The sequence below is a fragment of the Myotis yumanensis genome, unplaced genomic scaffold (assembly GCF_028538775.1).
Source record: "Myotis yumanensis isolate MYYU_CA2020_CCGP unplaced genomic scaffold, mMyoYum1.0.hap1 SCAF_6, whole genome shotgun sequence".
Classification (NCBI taxonomy): Eukaryota; Metazoa; Chordata; class Mammalia; order Chiroptera; family Vespertilionidae; genus Myotis; species Myotis yumanensis.
The window spans coordinates 65,325,356-65,346,106 of record NW_027223757.1 but is presented as its reverse complement, the minus strand read 5'-3'; the positions used below and the strand labels follow the sequence as shown (position 1 = coordinate 65,346,106).

At 39.4% G+C, this 20,751-nt stretch overlaps 2 protein-coding genes across 7 annotated transcripts in view; both read left to right on the top strand.

Annotated features, from left to right (window-relative positions):
- Positions 1 to 3,403, top strand: part of FAM135A (family with sequence similarity 135 member A) — a 109,655-nt gene extending 106,252 nt beyond the window's left edge. For 3 of the 6 annotated variants that reach the window (XM_070418303.1, XM_070418302.1, XM_070418304.1), the window contains one exon: positions 1,592 to 3,403. In XM_070418303.1, coding sequence (XP_070274404.1) covers positions 1,592 to 1,797 — 206 coding nt within the window. In that variant the 3' untranslated portion in view covers positions 1,798 to 3,403. The remainder of the gene's footprint in view (positions 1 to 1,591) is intronic. The other 3 variants (XM_070418307.1, XM_070418306.1, XM_070418305.1) reach the window with 2 other exon arrangements.
- A 5,704-nt stretch (positions 3,404 to 9,107) lies between these two features.
- On the top strand, positions 9,108 to 18,274 carry SDHAF4 (succinate dehydrogenase complex assembly factor 4). The gene is made up of 3 exons (XM_070418300.1): positions 9,108 to 9,206; positions 17,539 to 17,691; positions 17,846 to 18,274. Exons 1-3 carry the CDS (start codon positions 9,152 to 9,154, stop codon positions 17,953 to 17,955), a joined length of 318 nt encoding a protein of 105 aa, XP_070274401.1. The 5' UTR covers positions 9,108 to 9,151; the 3' UTR covers positions 17,956 to 18,274.
- Positions 18,275 to 20,751: the final 2,477 nt, after the last annotated feature.

Below are 20,751 nucleotides of genomic sequence, written 5' to 3'. Positions count from 1 at the left end.
GCCTTTCTAAAATTTATAGGTTCCATGGATATGTGTTAGCACTCATCTATTATTAATGTAGTAATGCATAAGCATTAAAAACTGTTTGCCCCCTTATAGGTAGTTTGTGTTTTTATGTGCATGCATATCTAACTTTGGTCTTTTATGCTTAGCATGACCTCAATAAATCCATTATAAGAATTAACCAAAAAGAGGGAGAGAGAAGCATAACTTTAGAATTAAAAGCAGAACCAAGCCGAAACCGGTTTGGCTCAGTGGATAGAGCATCGGCCTGCGGACTGAAAGGTCCCAGGTTCGATTCCGGTCAAGGGCATGTACCTGGGCTGCGGGCACATCCCCAATAGGAGATGTGCAGGAGGCGGCTGATCGATGTTTCTCTCTCATCGATGTTTCTGACTCTCTATCTCTCTCCCTTCCTCTCTGTAAAAAATCAATAAAATATATTTTTTAAAAATAAATAAATAAATAAATAAAGCAGAACCAAGCATTAAATAAACCTTCAGAGCAAAAAAAGGATCCTCTTTGATCTTTGAGCCAAAATCACATTGTTCTTCTGACAATAAGAAGTTGGCATTCTTCTCAAAATACAGGAATGGGCGGAAGTAGGTTTATAGTTGTAAGTACACGAAAGTTTATTTTTGTATTATTTATTCCTTAATTCTTGTATTATTATTTATTCATTAATTATTGTATTACTTATTATTATTAACCTACTTTTGCCCATCCTTGTATTGTGGAAATATGTGGGGAAATGTCAACTGCTGTGCAAACTTGCTGTAGACTAAAGTTTTAAATTTTGCCTTATCAAAATGTCTCAGCATGGCTACCTTTTCATGATGATTTAATGAATCATAGGTGACTTAATGTTGAAGAAAACTATTTGCTCTGTTATATTCATTGCTTTGAATTAAAAATATCAAATTGATAATAATGTATAATAAATTTGTTATTTTTACTTGGCTACATAAATAATGGACTCATGTTTTCTCTAAAACTGTCCCAAAAATGATAGTTAAAGGAAAATAAAACCTTTAAAAATAACATTTTCTACTTTTTTTATTGAATCAATTGAGGTGACATTGATTAATAAAACCATACAGGTTTAAAGTATACAATCTAATAAAAAATAATTTAACAAACAATAGAAACAGAAATATAAATACATAGAACAGACTGACAGCTGTCAGGGGAGGAAGGTTGGGGGGCAGGGTGGAAAAAGGTGAAGGGATTAAGCAAAAAGTACATATATGACACATAGCATGGACAACTTTTTCTACTTTAAATGGAAGTAAAGTAAATAAATTTTATAAATTATATTAAACTAGGCATAGAGCCCGGCCTGTGTGGCTCAGTGTTTGACCTAAGAACCAAGAGGTCACGGTTCCATTCCCAGTGAGCAGTTGCAGGTTCGATCCCCAGAAGGGCATGCAGGAGGCAGCCAATCAGTGACTCTCTCTCATCATTGATGTTTCTATCTCTCTCTCCCTCTCCCTTCCTCTCTGAAATCAATATATATATTCTTTTAAAGTTGGCATAGAATTTTTTTGTGTTAATCATGTGAACTAATTTTACTTTTTCTCTTTTTCCATAGGACAGATCTATTCAGAAATGATCCACAATTTGCTTCGTCCAATTCTGCAAAGCAAAGACTGTAATTTGGTTCGATATAATGTCATCAATGCATTGCCCAATACAGCTGACTCACTCATTGGGAGAGCTGCACATATAGCAGTTCTTGATTCAGAAATATTTTTAGAGAAATTCTTTCTGGTTGCTGCCCTCAAATATTTCCAGTAGTATAAAACATTGTTAAGAGACTTAACAATTACCTCATTCAACAATGTTTCAAATAATGTATTATATTTAAACTATAGATGCTGAGAAGTTCTAAGAAATATTTATACTTTTTTATATGGAAGATAATTTATATCATCCATATTTAGAGCTTTTTAAACATCAACTTTACTTTATAGGTAATATGGCTGTGCAATATTTTTTTAATTTTATCTTTTTACTTTTCTATTACTTTTTAATATATTTTGCTACATAAGTATTTCAGTGAAACTTTAAGCCCATATGTATGTCTGATTGTTTATTATTGGCTTTCCACAACCCATGTATCAGACACATTATACTAGAGGCCATGATTGCTAGAATAGCATGGGATTTTAAATTTTCTAGTATTGGGTATATTTAGTTAATTACAAATTTTACTTTTAACATTTTACTATGTTTTAACTGGAAATAAAACTATGGCTGCTAAAATATATTTTTTTGAAATCAACTCTTCAGCCCCGCCAAATGAGGTAGTTCATATATGACAATGTTATAAAAGTTTTCTACAAAAATTCATTACTATTGCTATTAAAACATATGTCATGCCTATTAAAATATATTTCTACTGGTGATTTCAACATTGTTTCGCACATTGACTTTTATTACTGGAACTTTTCATGTTCATGTTAGCAGCATCTAGAGATTTTTGAATGTTTGAATGTCCTCTGCCTTGATTTAGTTGGAATTTTGTTAAATTCGGTAATGTTGCTTCAACTTTCTGACTACATTTCTTTTAACTTTTTTTCATGGACATCCTGTACATAATAATTAAATGTTGAAATTTATGAAATACTTTTATGAATTTAGATAATTTTTAAATATTGTTAAATTTTGTTGAACTACAGAGTAATGTAAATAAAATAATTCATGTTAAACATGGAACAAAATAATTAACTTTACATGTTTGGTGATACAGATGCAAATGTTTTTGATATATGGAGATGATAAGTCTTTTGACTGTACTAAAGGTGCTGAATAGCATTAAATTCTCTATTTTCCTTTATTGTTTTACTTGCGAAAATCATAGTGCACTAAGGTGGATAGAAGGTCTGCTTGCATTATTCACCAGTTGTGATTAAACATAAGGTTTTTGTAAGTATGTATTATAAAATTGATGCATGTTTATTTTTAGCATTGTGTTACTGCCTCTGGTGTTAATAAATGAACAAATGACTAGAGGAACAGCTAAAACACTTGCTAATTGAATATATTAATTATAGAGCAGCATGATTATATAACTTATAGCTTTTGTAAAGTATTTTTATAATTTACATCTTTTGCATATATTAAGTAGGTATATGGTATTTCATTGATTGCTCTCCATAAATCTTTACTTTTTAAAAAAGTACTTGAAAATTCAATGAAATGACTAAGCAATAATATACCAAGTGCACTGTAACTGGAAAATGTAAATATATGCATTATCTACTATGTATTTTTGCCACACACATTTTTCATCTTCACATACCTTGACCCTGAATTTGAAATGCCATGCTTATTTATAAGTTTGGATAATCTCTTCCAGGATAATCAAAGGATTCTTCTTACTCATAATCATATAATTATATTTAAGGGTAAATTGCTCTTATAATCATAGTTGGTTGATTGGTTATTGGTTGTTTTAATACAGTTTTAAAAGCCTATCCATGATCATGGTTCAAAAATCTAACAAGCATTACTTCTGGTTAACTAGAGAAACTATCATGTGCTATTCGCCTCCAAATTCAGATTGCAGGGGTGGGGTGGGGGAATGATTATCTGAAACACAATGATTGACTCTTAGAGATTCAAGCATATTAAAACACTAGAGGCCTGGTGCACAAAATCCATGCACTCAGGTGGGTCCCTCAGCCTGGCCTGCGCCCTCTCACAGTCTGGGAGCAGGCCTACGCTGTCAGTTGGACATCCTTAGTGCTGCCACAGAGGCGGGAGTAGCTCCCCCCACTGCCACTGTGCTCGCCAGCTTGTGAGCCCAGCTTCTGGCTGAGCAGCACTACCCCTGTGGGAGCTCACTGACCACCAGGGGGCAGCTCCTGTGTTGAGCATCTGCCCCCTGGTGGTCAGTGCATGTCATAGCAACTGGTCATCCCACTGTCAGGCCAAAACTGGCTCTCTGACATTCCCCGAGGGGTCCCAGATTCTGAGAGGGTGCAGGCCAGGCCAAGGGACCCCATCGGTGCATGATCGGGGCTGGGGAGGGACTGCACGAGGGATCCAGGGCATGTCTGGCCCATCTTGCTCAGTCCCGATCTGCTGGACCCAGCAGCAATCTACAGGTCAGAGCGTCTGCCCCCTGGTGGTCAGTACACATCATAGTGACTGGTCAACCGGTCGACTATCTTCCCCTGGTGGTCAGTGCATGTCATAGCGAGCAGTTGAGCAGCCTTAGCATATCATTAGCATATTATTACACTTGGATTGGTTGAACGGACGACTGGACACTTAGCATATTAGGCTTTTATTGTATAGGATATACCAATATGAATTATTGGTTGGAGCAACAAAAAATATGATAAACTTAAGAAGAAAAATTATTCAGTGGAAGAATATTAGGCAGCTCTCAGAACTGATGGAAAGGCTGGAGAACCAGCCCTGGTAAACAGTAGAAAATAAAGGAAGCTACTAGTAGATGAACAAAATCAGAGCCATGTTCCAACCTCAAAAAGAGCTGGAAGTTTTTTATATTTCTGATGACATTGATGCCTCTGAAAACTGGATCCCAGGCACTGCTGATATGTATCACTCATTCCAGATTCAAAGTCTAGTGGGAATGTCCAACTGACCAAGCTTAGTCTTGTGCCATCATTCAGGCTGTCAGACATCAAAGACAGCAAGTATATCTGACCTCAGCTTCCACAGAAGATGGGACATTTCTCCTACCAAGGTTTACCAAACAGATGAAATGCACTTGATAACTCAGCACCAAATATAAAAACTTGTCACATGTCTACTATAGTCCATTCCATCTCTGTCTTTCCAACATCTACATATACCATTCTTCCCATATTTACACATTTAAAATGCTTCCTCCTGCTGTAATACTATTATCCCTCTGCCATTTTCAACTCCAGAATCTCAGTGATGTCTATTTCTCCTCTGGTTCTATAATCTTGGCTCAATAGTTTTCAATCTATAGACAAAATTGTAACCTAATCACCACTACCACCAGTATCTATACTAATAAAAGGGTAATATGCTAATTAGACCCGGAGACCAGGCATTTTCCGACCGTCTGACTTTCTTCCAGACAAAGCCACAATGGTGGGGGCCAAGGCAGAGGCGGTTAGGGGCCATGAGGCCGGCAGGGGAGGGCATTTGGGGGCCATGAGGCCGGGAGGGGAAGGCGTTGGAGGCCATCAGGCTGGCAGGGGAGGGCAGTTGGCCATCAGCCCGGCAGGGGAGCAGTTAGGCAGCATCAAGCCAGTAGGCAGGCGAGCAGTTAGGAGCCAGCGGTCCCGGATTGCGAGAGGGATGTCCCAGATTGGAGAGGGTGCATGTCGGGCTGAGGGACCCCCTCCCCCCGGCACAAATTTCATGCACTGGGCCTCTAGTATACAATAATAAAAGATAGGAAAAAAGGAAACAATATATAAACATACACGAGCCAATGAGAATATAGCTTGGACAGTGCTTTTAAAGCTTCCTTGGTGAGAATTACTTGGGTAACTCATTTAAAAAAAACTCTAGAGCCCCATTACAGATCAATTGAGTCTCCAGGTTAGAATATTGGTAGCAGCGTGTTTATGTCCCAAAGTTCTATGATTTTCAAAAATATATATTTTTTGGTAAATATAGTTCTCAGTTCGCCACTGGTCATGAAGACTAGATGAGTATGGTTTGTCACCACTGCCACATATTCCATTCTCTTTGTTTTCAACCAGACCTCACCTGATCAGATTTGTTTACCTCATGGGTGACACAAGGATCTGTGGCTTGGGTGGTTTTGCCTAGATGCAGTTGCAACAATCTTTGCTTAATGTTTACAATTCAACATACTATTGGTAGGAGGTATTACAAGAAATGAGATTCCCAAGTTCTAGTCAGACTCCTCTCCTTACTCCCTTTACCCTCATGTTCATCAGGGCCAATCACTCCTGCTGGTACCATTACCACTTCCTTGCCTAGAGGAATGAGCTAAAAATAAGTGGCAATCCCAACTTCCAATTCAGGGAAAACATACCCCTTGTACCTCACTTAGGGTGCAAAAATTGGTACACCAACAGAACCTGGAATCATGGAGATGCTGGCAAGACCAGTGAAGGGTCTGAGTTTTTAGCCTACTTGCTGGCTTTCTTGCCATGGTTTCATGCTGACAGAAGAGTCCTAGGTAAGAGACAAAAGACTTTAATACAGCAAAATAGTAGCCAAGTGTCAGCCCCAACACCCACAGTGATGCAGAAAGCCAGATGACACCTGTACATCTGGTGGGTTGCTTTGCAGTAGAAGAATCCAGAGGTGAGGGTCAAGCAGCAAAGAAGCCAGTATCTTTCTCCTAGGAGAATAGCAGTTACATGGTAGTAATGCTGTAGTTGCTTTGACCTACTTAGATGCCTGTATGACTAGCTACAGAAATGTTCAGTATCAGCAGATGGATGTTTTGCAGTTGACATGCTCAGCAATAATATGTAGGGACACTTGAAACTCATGGCAGATTTTTTTCTCCCCGCAATGGAAAACAAAATATATGAGCAGTGTGTCAGGTGTAACAAGGTATCGATCCCTCTGCTACTCTTTGGACCCTGTATTCCAAACAAAATACAGGTCAACAGAAGAGATATCACTGAGTACTGTTAAATTATTAGGAGGATATGCCAAACCCTTTTAGGCCAGCATCCCAAAGTGTATTTTCTCACCTGGTTCCAAAAGTAAACCTTCAATAGGACTGTCCATTATTTTATGAGACCATTTGCTTCTGGTCTGATGGGATATGTGATAAGACTGGTTAATCCCACAGGTATCATACCCTGCTTCACATCTTTCACAGGAAAGTGAGTTCTTTGGTAAGAAGCAGTGTTGTATGGGATGCTATAGAAGGTGTATGGTGTATAAGGTATTCAGTAACACAGAGGGAGTATATAAAAGAAGCATAAGTCAGTGAAAGCAATCCAGACCCAGAATAATTGTCTTCCTATAGAAGAAGCTGCTACGGCAGGTTTGATTACAATGGGATCTACAAATAATAGTGCTAACCAATCAGTCTTGGCAGAGGAAAATAATGTTAAAAATACATGCATGTCTCCAAGCCACCGTGGCTACCTTGTTAGTGAGCAACTGAGCAAACAGCTGTGGTGGGGGAAGGAGACTCTTGTCTACAGAGTGGGTCATTGTGGTAGACAGCCTCCAAAATGGCCTTCAAAAATGCCCACCCGCCTGTATTCGTCCCTTGTGTAATCCCCTCCCTTTGAGAGTGGGATGGATCTGATTTATTTCTAATGCTAGAACACAGCAAAAGTGATAGATGTCACTTCTGAGATTCGGTTAAAAAAGACTGTCTCTCGTCTTGATCAATCCCCCCTTTCCTCTCGTTTGCTCAGTCTGTGGAAAAAGCAGCTTCTATGTTATGAGATGACCTTTGGAGAAGCCCACATAGCAAAGAACTAAAGGAGGCGTGTAGTCCAACTAAAACATCCTGCCAATAATCATGTGAGTGAGTTTGGAAGCAGATCCCTCCCCTCGTCATGCCTCCCTATGAGGCTGGAACCCCAGCTAACAGCTTGACTGTAACCTCATTTAAGAGGTAGAGCCAGAGGCACCCTGGCACCTGGATTCCTGATGCACAAAAACTGGGAGAGAATAAGTGTTTTTGAAGCCACAAAATTTTGGTATAATATGTTCTGATTAAAAGCCCTTTAGCAATGAGAGCCTTTTTGAGCATTCAATCAGACCAAAATATTCTTATGCTTTGGGGCCATTATGAGAGGTCCGATTCCATAGAAGTATTCCAAAGCCTCTTCCCAGTCCCTTACCACTAGACTAACTCAGTGCCCAGGAAATGTCATATCTCCTTCCAGGCAAAGTGTATAAGATAACGTTCTACCCTCTAGGAGGATTTTTTTTTTTTTCTCACTGCTGTTTCTGAGGGTCTCTCACAAATGGGTCTTTAAAAGCCAAAGCCAGTCCCTTGCCAGCTAGGTCAGTACATTGAGCAAAATTACATCTGTAATCCAGCTTTGAACTTCTTTCTCACCCAGGGAACTCCTTGTTAAGCTGTAGATATGAGCTCAGGGTCAAAAGTATGCTAATGAAAATGGGCTGTGGTTTGTTTGTTTGGGGCGGGGGGGGGGGGGGGGGGGGGGGGTGTTGGCCCTGTTCTGTATAAACCACTTCCTCTTCGTAAAAAAAAAAAACTTATCTAAAAGGACCAGATAACGCCCAGTTCATGAAGAGAAACTCAGATTGCATAGCCACCTGATGTCACGTGGTCAGACAAATCCTGGAGACTTCCACTGTAATTCTGTAAAGACTTCCAGCTTGGCCAGTGTGGCTCAGTGGTTGAGCGCCGACCCATGCACCAAGAGGTCGCTGGTTCCATTCCTGGTCAGGGTACATCTCCCCCCGCCCCCACCCTACCCACCCCCTCTCCCGGTTGCGGGCTCCACCCCCAATAGGGAGCACCCCCAATAGGGAGCACGCAGGAGGCAGCCTATGGATGATGTTTCTCTCTGCCATCTATGTTTCTCTCTTCCTTTCTCTCTAAAATAAAATAAATAAAAATTTAAAAAGACTTACACGGGTTACAAGAAGCCTCCTGATCTGCCACAAATGCTACCAACACATTGGAACTGTTGGAATTTAAGGGGCCAATTGGCAGGACTCCTTTCACAGCAGCCTGGACAGATGGAAAGCTTTTCCTTGCTCTGCATGTCACTCAAAACTCATCTTTCAGGTCATCTGGTCAATGAGTGACGAATTAGGAGTTCACTAAACAATAGATTAAAAAGTAAATGAGAGAGAGAGAGAGATGAGGGAAATGAGTAAAAGATGCTCAGTCTTCGTATACTATAAAAGATCTTCCAAGAGCCCTTGTCCCTCAGATTTAGATATTAAACGAAATGATTCCCTCATCCCACTTCAGCCATGATTTGGGGGTTGAATTCACACGGGCTTCAGAGTAATTTGGGTCGTTCGTGCTTCCTGCGCTCCTTTGTCTACAAAAAGCCTGAGCCAAGAGCTCTGATGCCCAACGCGGGGAGGACGGAAGCCCCGCCCCCACGAGGAGCCCCGCCCACCCACGGAAGCCCCGCCCACCCGGCCCACGCAGTCCCGCCTCCCACAGGAGGCCCAGAAACGGCACTGCGCGGCGGGAGTCTGCGCCATGGCGGTCGCGGGGTTTCTAGGTCGCGCTCCTGCTACAGCGTGGAGAACGGCAAGTAAGGCACCCGGCCCAGGAGCCAGGGTCGCGGGCGGGGGCCCCGGCGCCGCAAGGAAGGCCTCCCGCAGGGGAAGGTGTGTCGAGGGGTTTGCGGGTGCAGGAGGTCGCCGAGCTCCTCGGTCACTCCGCTCGGCCACGCGCGCCTTGGCCTAGGCAGGTGCCGTGCGGGGGACCCCAGGGTGGGACTGGAGCTGGGAGAGCCCCAAGCCCTTCCCACCGGCCACCTGCTTCCTTCGGCCGCCGCTCTGCCCGGGAAGGGCCGGCAGCACACGTTCCTGGTGGGGTGTTGGGGAACTTGCCCAGCGCACTAGACTCTGATGCTTGTGGCACAAATGGAAAAGTGAGCCCTTTGGGAATGGGAGTCATTCGTGTATTTATTTGTTTACATCACAAAGGATTTGTGCAGTTTACACTATGAAAAACATTGGAAAAGTGCAGAAGTGGGCCAAAGGCAAATAAGCATAACAAAAATTAGATGAAGCTAGGAATTGTTAATACAGAGAAAGTATGGGTATTTTCAGTAAAAACCAATACTTCTTAATCCCTTTGGGTTGGAAATGTTCTCAATATATTACAGACTTAACCCACAGGGTGTGCTAAGCATGGTTTTACCTTAGGACATCTGGGGGAAATTGTGTTGTGTACATTGAAAACAGGATTACTGCCCCTCATACTCATGGGTCCCAGGTTCCTATGCAGTTGGTTTTCCTTTCTGTAATCATTTCTCCCCAAGCATATTATTTGTTAAAGAGTAAAAATTTTAAATGGTCCAGAATGAATAATCTAAAAAGTGAAAGTCCCATGTTATCCAAACTCCAAGGTAATAACACTAACATTTTGTTGTGTCCATACAACAACCTTTTTTCACTAGTGTTAAAAACTTATGAAGCATTTGATACCAAAAGATTATACAACACGTGTAAGTTATGAAGCAAAGCCAACATTTACAAACCCATTCTCCAGTATAAGAAGTAGAATATTTCTATTGCCAAGCAACTTCCTGTGTGCTGCTTCTGGATGAAGATGTGTAACTTTGCATGTTTTTTATCTTTATAGAAATGGCTTCACGCCATTTTTATTTTATTTTGCTGCTTTTTTCAACTGTGTATTTTGAGATTCATCCATAGTGATGTTAGAGGTTGCTCAACTGTGAAAATATATGTTCTTCCATTCTCCTCAGTGAGCATTTGGATAATTCTAGAAACACCAGGTTTGGTTGCTACACATTCTTATGTGTTATGGGTGCTCTCGTGCAAGGAATGGAATTCCTGGAACATATTGAATAGGGCTGTTCAGTTTTACAGTCCGATGCCAGTTATAAAGGCATTCATTGTCCATTCTTACTGGCAGCTCACACTTCTACCAGCAGTATATGAGTTCCTGTTGCTCCACATACTTGCCAACACTTGATGTCATCAGAAATTTTCATTTTTGTGTGACTCTAGGATGCTGAAATAGTATCTTACTGCAATTTTGCTTTCCTATTGTTAGAGGAATTAAAAATCTTTTAAAATTTTGTTCGCTTTGTTCTGAAATATCTTTATTTTCTTCATGGATTATTTGTCTTATTTATATTTTTCACATATATTTGAATACTAAGCCTTTTTTAGTTATGTAAGTGGCACGTAGCTCGGTTTGTGGGCTGTTTTTGTCACTCGTATGGTGTCTCTTTTTTTAAGTCATGTAAGACAGTAGACAGAATACAGTAATGAATCTGTATGTACAATCACTCAACTTCAAAAGTGTCTTGATTCATAATTTTGTTTTCATCTTGTAATCCTTTTGTTTATTGTCAGTGCTTTGTGATCTTGTCTAATAAAGCCTTTTCTACCCTAAAGTCATAAAGTATTTTTCTATAATTTCTTCTGAAAGGTCTATAGTTTTGATTTTTATATTTAAACCTTTTTTTTTTTTTTTTTTTTTTTTTTTACCAGGAATTGATTTTTGTGTATGGTGTAAGACAGGAAACCAATTTTATTTTTTTCATAGCAATAACCAGTTGTCCCAGGTCCCTTTCTCACACTGTATATTGCCAGTTATCATAAATCAAGTTTACATATAGCACTAGCTAGTTTGGCTCAGTGGATAGAGCGTCTGCCTGTGGACTGCAGGGTCCTAGGCTCAATTCCAGTCAAGGGCACATACCCAGGTTGCAGGCTGGTGGGTGCGCAGGAGGCAGCGGATCAGTGATTCTCTCTCATTATTGATGTTTCTCTCCCTCTCCCTTCCTCTCTGAAATCAATAAAAATATATTAAAAAAATAAGTCCCTAATTTAAATAAATACATCAAGTTTACATTATATATATTATATGTATTACATATACATAATATATGTGTATTATGTATATAATCCTCTATAATAATAAAAGTGTAATATGCTAATTAGACCGGATGTCATTCTGGAAGAAGCTGGGGCCGGAGGGAAGCCTGGGTCCTGGGTGCCAGAGGGAAGCTGGTGCCAGCAGCCGGCAGCTGGGGGAAGGAAGGCCTTCTCTTGCACAAATTTTGTGCATTGGGCCTCTAATATATATATATATATATATATATATATATATATATATATTCATGGGTTTATTTCTTTGGCTCTCTTTTCAGTTTCATTACTCTGTTTATTCATGTACTGATGCCACCTGCCTTTAATAACCGTACCTTTGTAATTAATCTTGATATCTAGTAGGGTAAGTCCTCCCATCTTGATTTTCAGAAGTGTCTATTCTTGGGTATCTGCTTTTCATATAAAATTCTTTTAAAAAATAAATAAATAAAATTCCTGTTGGGATTTGATTAATACTGCTCAATGTTTTATGGTTTTTATTGATTATTTTAAAAAATCTTTATTGTTGAAAGTATTACGAATGTCCCCTTTTTTTGCTCCATTGGCCGCTTCTAGCCCGAACCTGCCTCCCACTCCAGGCCTGAATTCACCACACTATTGTCTTTGTCCATGGGTTATGCATATGTGCCTATAAGTTATTTGGTTAATCTCTTCCCATCTACCCGCACCTTACTTCTGAGATTCCATAGTCTGTTCCATGCTTCTATGTCTCTGGATCTATTTTGTTCTTCAGTTTATTTTGTTCTTTAGATTCCACATATGAGTGAGATCATGTGATTCTTGTCTTTTTCTGACTGGCTTATTTTGCTTAACATAATACCCTCCAGGTCTGTCCATGCTGTCTTAAAGGGTAAGAGATCTTTCTTTTTAAAGACTGCTGCATAGTATTCCATAATGTAAATGTACCACAGCTTTTTAAAAATATATATATTTGTATTGATTTCAGAGAGAAGGGAGAGGGAGAGAGAGAAACATCAATGATGAGAGAGAATCATTGATCGGCTGCCTCCTATACCCCCCATATTGGAGATCAAGCCCTCAACCCAGGCATGTGCCCTGACCAGGAATAAAAGTATATTTTTGAAGATTTCCTTCCACTCTCTCCTATCTTGTAATGTTTCTATTGAGCAATCTGATGATAGTTTAACGGGGTTTCCATTGAATGGTACAGTCTTGTTTTCGCTGGCTGCTTTGAGAATTCTTTCTTTGTCATTAATTTTTGACAGTTTGAATAAAATGTGTCTTGGAAAACATCTTTTTGCATTGGAATAATTAGGTGTTCCGTTAGATTCCTCTATTTGAAGTCCAGTTCTTTCCATGGGCTTGGGAAATTCTCAACTATTTCTTTTAGTAGGTTCTCTGTTCCCTTCTTCTTTTCTTCTCCTTCTGATATACCTATTACCCTTACATTGCTTCCTCTGATGTAGTCAGATGGAGTTCTTTCATTAAAAAAACAAAAACAAAAAACCTCTTAGTTCTCTCTTTTCATCTTCCTGGGTCATTGCTAGGTTTCTCTCTTTAAGGTGGTTAATTCTCTCTTCCATCTGGACTGCTCTATTTCCAGTGCTCTCTCATACATTTCTCATTTCATTTATTGAGTTCTCTGGCTCCAGAATTTCTGGGATTCTGTGAGACTTTCATGAGAAATGGATTGAAAAAGTATTTCTCCTCAGAGAATTTGCTTCTGCTTTGCCATATGTCTGAGAGCACTTCAACTTGGGTCCTCTTTACAGTAAGATGCTCCTCTTAGCAGGGGCAGGGGTGGAGGTGGTGGGGGAGGGGTTGTGCCATGCAGATAGTGTATAATCAGGAATAAACAAAGATGTGGTCAGTCAGTGGCTTCAAAATATCAAGAGGGGCTTCTTTTTCTGCATCTCCATTCAGCACCAATACTGAGATGGACATGTTTCCTTCCTTAACCGTTTTCTTCATTAACTGGAGGTTTTCTTCTAGTCCCTTGGCCTTTGACCAGCAGCATGAGCAACACGTGGGAGCTTGTTAAAATGCAGATCTCAGGTTCCACCCAGACCTACTCAGAATCTGCATTTTAACCAGATCCCCCAGGATGTTTATGTGTTTTTGCTCCTTTTCTTTTCTCAGAGCATGAGCTTCCCTGAGGGCTGGCCTCTATTTCCCAAGCTCTAGTGGAGAAAAAGACATAGACTATGTAATAGTTTAAGTGTGTTTACCTCACTGGACTGCTTTTTTATTTTTTTATTATTTTCTTAAAGGCTCTTTCTCTGATTTGGAAGTTTTTTGTATATACTTTACTTTTTCAGGTGTTTTATAGCTATATGGCTTTAGCATCTTAATTTATCAAATTCCTAAAAACAGAAGTTCTAAAAGGTTGTTTTTTTTAATCCTCACTAGAGGATATGTCTAGTTTGCAAGTCTTTTACTTCTCCTTTGTATTACTTAAGGAGAGGACCAAGCTGCTGTAGTAACAGTCCTGCCGAAACCGGTTTGGCTCAGTGGACAGAGCGTCGGCCTGTGGATTGAGGGGTCCCGGGTTTGATTCCAGTCAAGGGCATGTACCTGGGTTGTGGGCACATCCCCAGTGGGAGGTGTGCAGGAGGCAGCTGGTCGATGTTTCTCTCTCATCGATGTGTCTAACTCTCTATCTCTCTCCCTTCCTCTCTGTAAAAAATCAATAAAATATATTTTAAAAAAAACAAAACAGTCCTGCCAGTGAGAACAGGCAGGGCCACTCTGCTTTGACAGTAAATATTTCTTGCTTTACCAAGGGATCCAGGTTCTTTTCCTCTTGTTGCTCCCCCATTTGTAAGGCAGTAACCAACAGTCAGCCAATATGCAACAGTAGAGTTTTGCTAGTTATTTACAAGTTGTGTGTCTTCTGATTGATTGGACATATGTTCTGGTAAGCAGTGTCTAGTCGTATTAGTTAAATATTTTTAAGTGTCACCCTGGCCTGGGATTTGTTCTCTCCTATGTGGTTGAAGCTGGGTCACTGAGGGAATGGGGAAAGAAATCCAGGGCAATCAGCTTGTTGCAAAATTGAAGCCACCTAAAATGTGCACACATCACTTTCAGTCTCAGCCCTGTGGTCACATTTGGACACATGGCTGCTTGCCCAGAGGGGTCGCTGGGAAATGTGATCTCTAAATGCGTGGTCTGGTTATTAGCAAGGGAAGTGAGTGGGAGTCCTAGAACTAAATGGGAGAAGGGAAACGTGGCTGTTTGGGATGTTTAGCAGTCTCTACCACATCTACCTAATGTCACTTTTTTAGAAAATGATTTCGTTTATATTGAACAAAATTATTGTAAAAATAAAGACAATTATACCTGTCTCATCAGATTATTGAGGCTTAAATAAGGTATCATCTTTTCAGCTGCTAGCACAGTGCCTGGCACAGAGGCATCTAACACAGCTTTTACTTTTATTATAGTTAGTATATTTGCATCACTTAAGAGGTAAAATTTTTAGCCTCAGATTTTTATCTGTATTATAATTGGTAGCCAGGGGTGTATTCTGTGACATTTTTATGATTTTGCATAAATGTAGAAATTCTACAGATTTAGAACATACCAAAATTACATTTTATCATTTCAGGCTTTCATTTAAGAGACTTTTTAAAAATTTGCAACAACAACCAAACCTAAAACAAGAAGTGCTGATTTTAAAATATATTTTTATTGATTTCAGAGAGGAAGGGAGAGGGAGAGGCAGAGAGAGATAGAAACATCAATGATGAGAGAGAATAATTGACTGGCTGCCTCCAGCACACTCCCTACTGGGGATGGAGCCCACAACCTGGGCATGTGCCCTTGACCAGAATCGAACCTGGGACCCTTCAGTCCACAGGCTGATGCTCTATCCACTGAGCAAAACCAGCTAGAGGGCAAGAAGTGCTGATTGTATTGTGATGAGTTGAGCCGGAGCACACAGTTTCGAGTGGCTACTTGTATGTATTAAGTACTAGCTAATTTTTAGGCTTCAAAGTGAGTTTTTTGTACAATAAAATATACTTAATTAGCAACAAAATGCAGAGACTACTTATTAGCCAAAGTAGATGTAAAATCTGTCCACATTTAGAATCTTAATATGTAATTGTTGAATTCTCCTTTCTGTATATCTGTATTATTACTGAACTATCTTTCTTGCTTTACTGATTAGTGATAGATTTATTGATGAATAGATATTTGGCCATCAGGTGATGGACAGAAGTTTCTATTATAGAGACTGCATAAACTTGCTAAATTGGGATATAAGGTCAAATTATAAAGAAACCTATATTTCAGATAACATGACTAATTGATTTTTATATCCTGTTATTTGGACTGAGAAAGTCCTTCAGTTGTACATTTTCAATGTGTTTTCTAGATAGTCAGCCATTATAAACCAAGATGAGATTATTATATGAAACATATTAATATAATCAGAAATTCAGATTTGTATGTTTTCCATTTAATTTCTAAATAAAAATAAATGCTGTCTTATAAGATACTATTACAGGTTTTTTCTCTTTAGTCTTTTAGTATATGTTTAACTAAGTCTTCTTATGAGGAGATAAGAAAAATAAAATATACCTTAGATATTGGAGTTTGGACACAAAATAGTCTGTACTCTAAATCAATAAATAAGTAAAAATTTTAAATAGATAAGTGTATTTATTTACTTTAATATGTACAGAAATTTTTTTGGTTCACAGAATTTTTCTCAGCCAATTAGTATCATAAATATGAAGTATTTTATATTAGTGACCATGTAGATGGAAGGAAACTATATTAATTCTGTAGATCATTGTCATAGCTTTATTAAAACATTAATAAGTTAATGAATGCAGCCCTAGCTGGTTTGGCTCAGTGGATAGAGTGTCAGCCTGTGGACTGAAGGGTCCCAGGTTTGATTCCAGTCAAGGGCACATGCCTGGGTTGCGGGCTCGATCTGCAGTGTGGGGCGTGCAGGAGACAGCCAATCAGTGATTCTGTGTCATCATTGATGTTTCTATATCTCTCTCCCTTTCCCTCCCTCTCTGAAATCAATAAAAATATATATTTTTTAAAAAGTTAATAAATGCATCTGCCTGATACATTTAAAAAATTTTAGGAATAGAGGCCCATGATTAGAATCTACACTAATAAAAGAGAAAGATGCAAATTGACCATACCTTCATGACGCCCATCAGCCAATCAGGAGTGAGTATGCAAATCAACCCAACAAAGTTCCGCACCGCCCCAGCCACTCCGGGCCTCTGGGCAGCATGGGGAGGCTCCGGGCCAGAACGAAGGCAGAAAGGTGGCTCCAGCTGGAGCGTAGGCGGTGCCGGCAGCCAGAGGAAGGAAGGCCCATTCTTGCACGGATCTTCGTGCATCAGGCCTCTAGTGTACCTATAAGACTACAAAATACAGTCTCTTGTGACTTCTAGAGATTTCAATATTAAGTATTATAATGGAGAAATTCACACTAATTAGTTATTCAGAATGATCTGATTCTTGGCATTGCTTCAGACAGGAATCAGTGTTTAAAACTGATCCTACTATTTTAATAATGGTTAAGCAGTTTATTTCAAAGCTCTTGTTTTCACACTGATAACATTGGTTGGCTCCAAGGAAAGGAAATGGCTGTCTAGAAGATATGGACCGAGGGAAGAATTTTCACTGTGTCCTTTTGTACTTTATGAACTTTGACAAATGTGAATGTATAAACTAAAAATAAATTAAGTGCCGAAACCGGTTTGGCTCAGTGGATAGAGCGTCGGCCTGTGGACCGAAAGGTCCCAGGTTCGATTCCGGTCAAGGGCACGTACCTGGGTTGTGGGCACATCCCCAGTGGGAGATGTGCAGGAGGCAGCTGGTCGATCTCTCTCATCGATGTTTCTAACTATCCCTCTCCCTTCTTCTCTCTGTAAAAAATCAATAAAATATATGGAAAAAAATAAATAAATAAATAAAAATAAATTAAGTAAAATTACTAAATTTTTAAAACAGAATAAATGAACAGCTTCTATTTTTCCACTATCATCACTCTACTAGGATCCCCCCTTCTGTGTCATTCTTTGAGGAATACAAGTTCTCAAGGAGAAAAGTCTGAGCCTATCAAACAACCCCTTAAGAAGTCAAAGTTACCACAAGGTCGCTTTGATGCACCAGAAGATGATACCCATTTAGAGAAAGAACCACTGACCAGTAAGTACAGTAAAGCTGCTCACATTTCAAGACTGCACAGTAGCTTAGTCATGGTGTCTAGCCTCCTAACTGCATAACTGTGCAACCTTGTCTTCAAAATTGACCATCATGCTTTTCCTATCTCTATTGACTGCTTTGTTTACATCTTCTTCAGAATTTCCAGATGATGTTAATCCTGTTACCAAAGAAAGAGGTGGACCCAGGGGCCCTGAACCTACCCGATATGGAGATTGGGAACGAAAAGGACGCTGTATTGATTTTTAAGCCACATATTTTTTAATCTTATTATCTTTTTCTGATTACATACATCTGAATTAACTTATTTCTGATTATTTTCTTTGTGCATATCCTTTAATCTTCTAATTTCTATAATGTATTTAAAAGTATATATGATGGCTTTGGAAGAAAATATGCTGCTATAAGTGAGGATGGGGAAATATTTCTGCATTAACACATTAATTTTAACTTAGATGTATTGGGGTATATAAGTGATGATTAGAATTGTACACTTCTTTCATCATGTCTTAGTTTAATCAGCTGCTTATAAAATGCAAATGTAAATAAAGCAACTTTAAAAAAATGATTGTATTGCCTTGTGCTAGATGATATTGACTTTTTAAATGTGAGTTAAGTAGTGCATTATATTTGAGAAAGCCACAGTAATAACAGAAAGTTTTTAACTTGGAGCCAAATTACTTGGGTACAAATCCTGGTTCTACTACTTACTAGCTATGTGACCTTGGGTAAGTTATTTAACTTCTCTATTTTAGTGTCTGTATGTGTAAGTTGGAGATAAAATTAGTTCCACCACACTGAGCAGTTGAGAAGATTTAATGGATAAAAACCTGTAAACCACTTGGCATAATACATAGCACATACATTTCAGTAATGTTAGTTGTCCTTAAATCATGAATGTATTTTGCCAAGACTCTCGGCTTCCTGCAAGGGGGAATGGGGGAGGGATTAAGAAACCGAAATTTGAAATACAGTGGAACCTCAGTTCTTGAACTTAATTTGTTCCAGAAGCGATTTGTTTAAAAATCAAATCATTTTTTCCCATTAGAAATAATGTAAGCCCTAGCTGGTTTGGCTCAGCAGATAGAGCATCGGCCTGAAGGGTCCCGGGTTCAATTTTGGTCAAGGGCACATGCCTGGGTTGCAGGCTTGATCCCCAACCCTGGTCAGGGCATGTGTCTCTCATGTCGATGTTTCTCTCTCTGTCTCTCCTTTCTACTCTCTCGAAAAATCAGTGGAAAAATATCCTCAGTGAGGATTAACCGAACAACAACAACAAAAGAAGTAATGTAAATTGAATTCATCTGTTTCAGACCCCAAAATGATTCCCTGTTTTAACCTTTCTTATATACAGTACATGTCTAATGTACTGTTTAATCTATAAATGAACACTTTTTTTTCTTATATTTATTGAACCATCCCCTACTAGCCTTAAACAAATTACTTTCAACACTCAGTCCAGGGCTGTCTTTCAGGTCAGCATGCAGCCTCTTTGCTTGTTCATATATCACTGTCTCCAAAATGGCTGTCACTGGCTACCTGCTTTTCCTTTATCTAAATCAACAGCAGTGTTTCTACCTCTTCAATGGTCTCTGATCATTGTTTCTTTCACACCCTTGGCAATATTAACACTCTTGATGGCCTCTTTATGTTTTAAAATTGTGCTAATCTTTTATTTCCCCAGCATTCTCTCCTTTGTTGCCTGAGAGACACTTTTTGTCATGCTGAGGTATCAGCTTGAAGAGGTTGTCAGGTAATCGAGACATTTTTTCTGTGAACAACTTGGTTGAGAACAGAATTGTTGCCCTAGCTGGTTTGGCTCAGAAAGAGCGTCGGCCTGTGGACTGAAGGGTCCCGGGTTCGATTCTGGTCAAGGGCATGTACCGTGGTTGTGGGCACATCCCCAGTAGGGGGTGTGCAGGAGGCAGCTGATTGATGTTTTTCTCTCATCGATGTCTCAAACTCTCTATCCCTCTCTCCCTCCCTCTCTGTAAAAAAAAAATAAAAAATATTTTTTTAAAAAAAGAGAACAGAATTGTTCAATATAGGAGACATTAGAAAAATGAGGTTTGACTGTACTTGAATTGAAATTGTTTTATATGAGTATAAATAATATTAAAAAGTCACCGGTTGGAAAATTAGTGATTATTTGCATAGGTGAACTGATAAAATATACATTCATTTGTGAAACAAAATTCAAGTACAGAGGGCAAATATGAGAAAAGCAGTGCATAGAATAGACCAGCTTAGTCAGTTCTGATGACTCAATAGGTCCTACCCTTGTGGCCTTTGGATAACTAACAGGGTCAGGAGAAGTCAAGTCCAGTTTACAGATTTGAAGGAAGGATGGGAACTACTGGGCCTCCCTTAAGGCCTCCTTTGCTGTTCTATGGCCTCACTCAGCCACAGGGATTGGGCCTTCAGCCCTCAGGCTACACTTAAATTAGGAAGAAAGGGCTTGCAAAGCCTATAGAAGACAAAATGCAGTGGACTGATTATTTGTGTGTTATGAATCAAGTGCAATTAGAAGATTGTAGGGAGACCTTTTTAAAGAGAATAAACTTTTTAAAAAGTGTATTCTTGCCCTGGCTGGTTTGGCTCGGTAGGTAGAGCATTGGCCTGCGGACTGAAAGGTCCCGGGTTCGGTTCCGGTCAAGGGCATGTACCTTGGTTGTGGGCACATCCCCAGTAGGAGGTGTGCAGGAGGCAGTTGATCGATGTTTCTCTCTCATCGATGTTTCTGGCTCTCTATCCCTCTCCCTTCCTCTCTGTAAAAAATCAATAAAATATATATTTTTTTAAAAAAGTGTATTCTCCCCAGAAACAAACTAACTAGTGTGGTAATTGGGACTAGTCATTCGGTCTTCATACCATTCTCTCTCTTAGTCAACATTTGTTCTCTAATTGCAGTTACTGTGTATGCTAAGCAATAACCACATTCCTATAAAACTATGCTGTAATTTAGTCAACCTCCAATTAGCCCAAATTAGTGAAGGTTTTTACTAAGTTAATACCAGATGTGCTGAGCCCCAAAATGGTGCCAGC